We start from the raw sequence: 1,180 nt of genomic DNA on the forward strand, positions 1-1,180 counted from the left end.
TCCTTTGATAAAGCATTCGTCTTCGTCTCAAAGCTGATCGCATCGCAGAGTCTCGGACCTGGAGGGTCAGAGCTGTTCGAAAACGTAAGAAACATCGTCGGCGCCATGCCACAGGCGAACTAATCTCGATCAAGGTGTCTTGAAAAATGGCAAAGAATGGAGGAGCATCTACAGCGCATTTCTCACCAGATGAACCTCAACCATGACACCGTCGACCCGACCAGCCTCATGGGTAACCCACTTTCTAATACCTAGTCATGGCGCTGCCGTCGGTGACGGGCTCTGTACAGGCTAAGGACAAGCGAGCTGGGTGCCGGACGGGCCAAGGGCTTGCTATGCTGGCCGTGCCGCCTACGATAGCTGGAGTCAGTGACATAGTGCAGAGGGAACGGGCCTAATACAGTAGGCGCCTGCAATCATTCACTAATTCTACCTGTCGCTTTTCTCGGCGCCCAAGTCTGTGCCCTACCTGATCGCAGTCGGCCACGTTTCGTCTACGTTGTCGTCCCTGCCCGCTTCTACTACTGCAATGGGAGAGAGCTTCATGTACGTGGCACGCCGCTTTCTCACCTGCGCATCCAATTCGCATCACTTGCGTGTGTCAGTGATCATCCGTACATTCATGTGCGCACCTAGCAGGCTGTTCATGGCGTCCCGAACCGCGAGCCCCGTCTCATTCGCTCATCATGCGACAGTTAGTCATCGCATGTCGCTCACCTACAAGATACACTTAGTACCAGTTCAGCCCGCGAATAAGGCAGCTTTCGTCCCAGTGCCCCATTCTGGACCCAGGCTGCGTCACAACGACATGCCCAATTCTGGATACAGCAGCAACCGCAAGCAACTGCGGGTATATAAGCTTCGGTGGCTTGCTTTGAAGACAAAGCGGCTCGCGGTACTCGTCTTCGCTATGAAGGGTCTGCGTCTAAAGAACCGCCTCTCTCGTTGCGCCAAGGACCGTCCGCCATCGCTCGGCCCCGTAGACTTTGAGATACGTGCACTTGGCGGGGGTACGACGAGCACCTTGCTCTTCCACGAGCTGCCTCCGAAAGGAGCAACAACTCATCAGAGCCGTATAAGGGAGTTGCACGAGGAAATCAGGTGCCTGAGCAACGAGGTGGCCTACTACAAGGCTCTCACGGACGAGGCGCTGTCGCGGATCCTGCCCGTTGTTCAATTC

General features: G+C 55.6%; 1 protein-coding gene across 1 annotated transcript; it reads left to right on the plus strand.

Annotated features, from left to right (window-relative positions):
* Window positions 1-910: 910 nt before the first annotated feature.
* On the plus strand, window positions 911-1,168 carry F5Z01DRAFT_678747 (uncharacterized protein; the record flags this gene model as incomplete). The annotated part of the gene is made up of 1 exon (XM_046265470.1): window positions 911-1,168. A coding segment is annotated over one exon (258 nt), but the record flags the coding sequence as incomplete, so codon positions are not given.
* Between the last annotated feature and the right edge of the window lie 12 nt (window positions 1,169-1,180).

Source organism: Emericellopsis atlantica, assembly GCF_019669845.1.
Source record: "Emericellopsis atlantica unplaced genomic scaffold F5Z01scaffold_111, whole genome shotgun sequence".
NCBI lineage: Eukaryota > Fungi > Ascomycota > Sordariomycetes > Hypocreales > Bionectriaceae > Emericellopsis > Emericellopsis atlantica.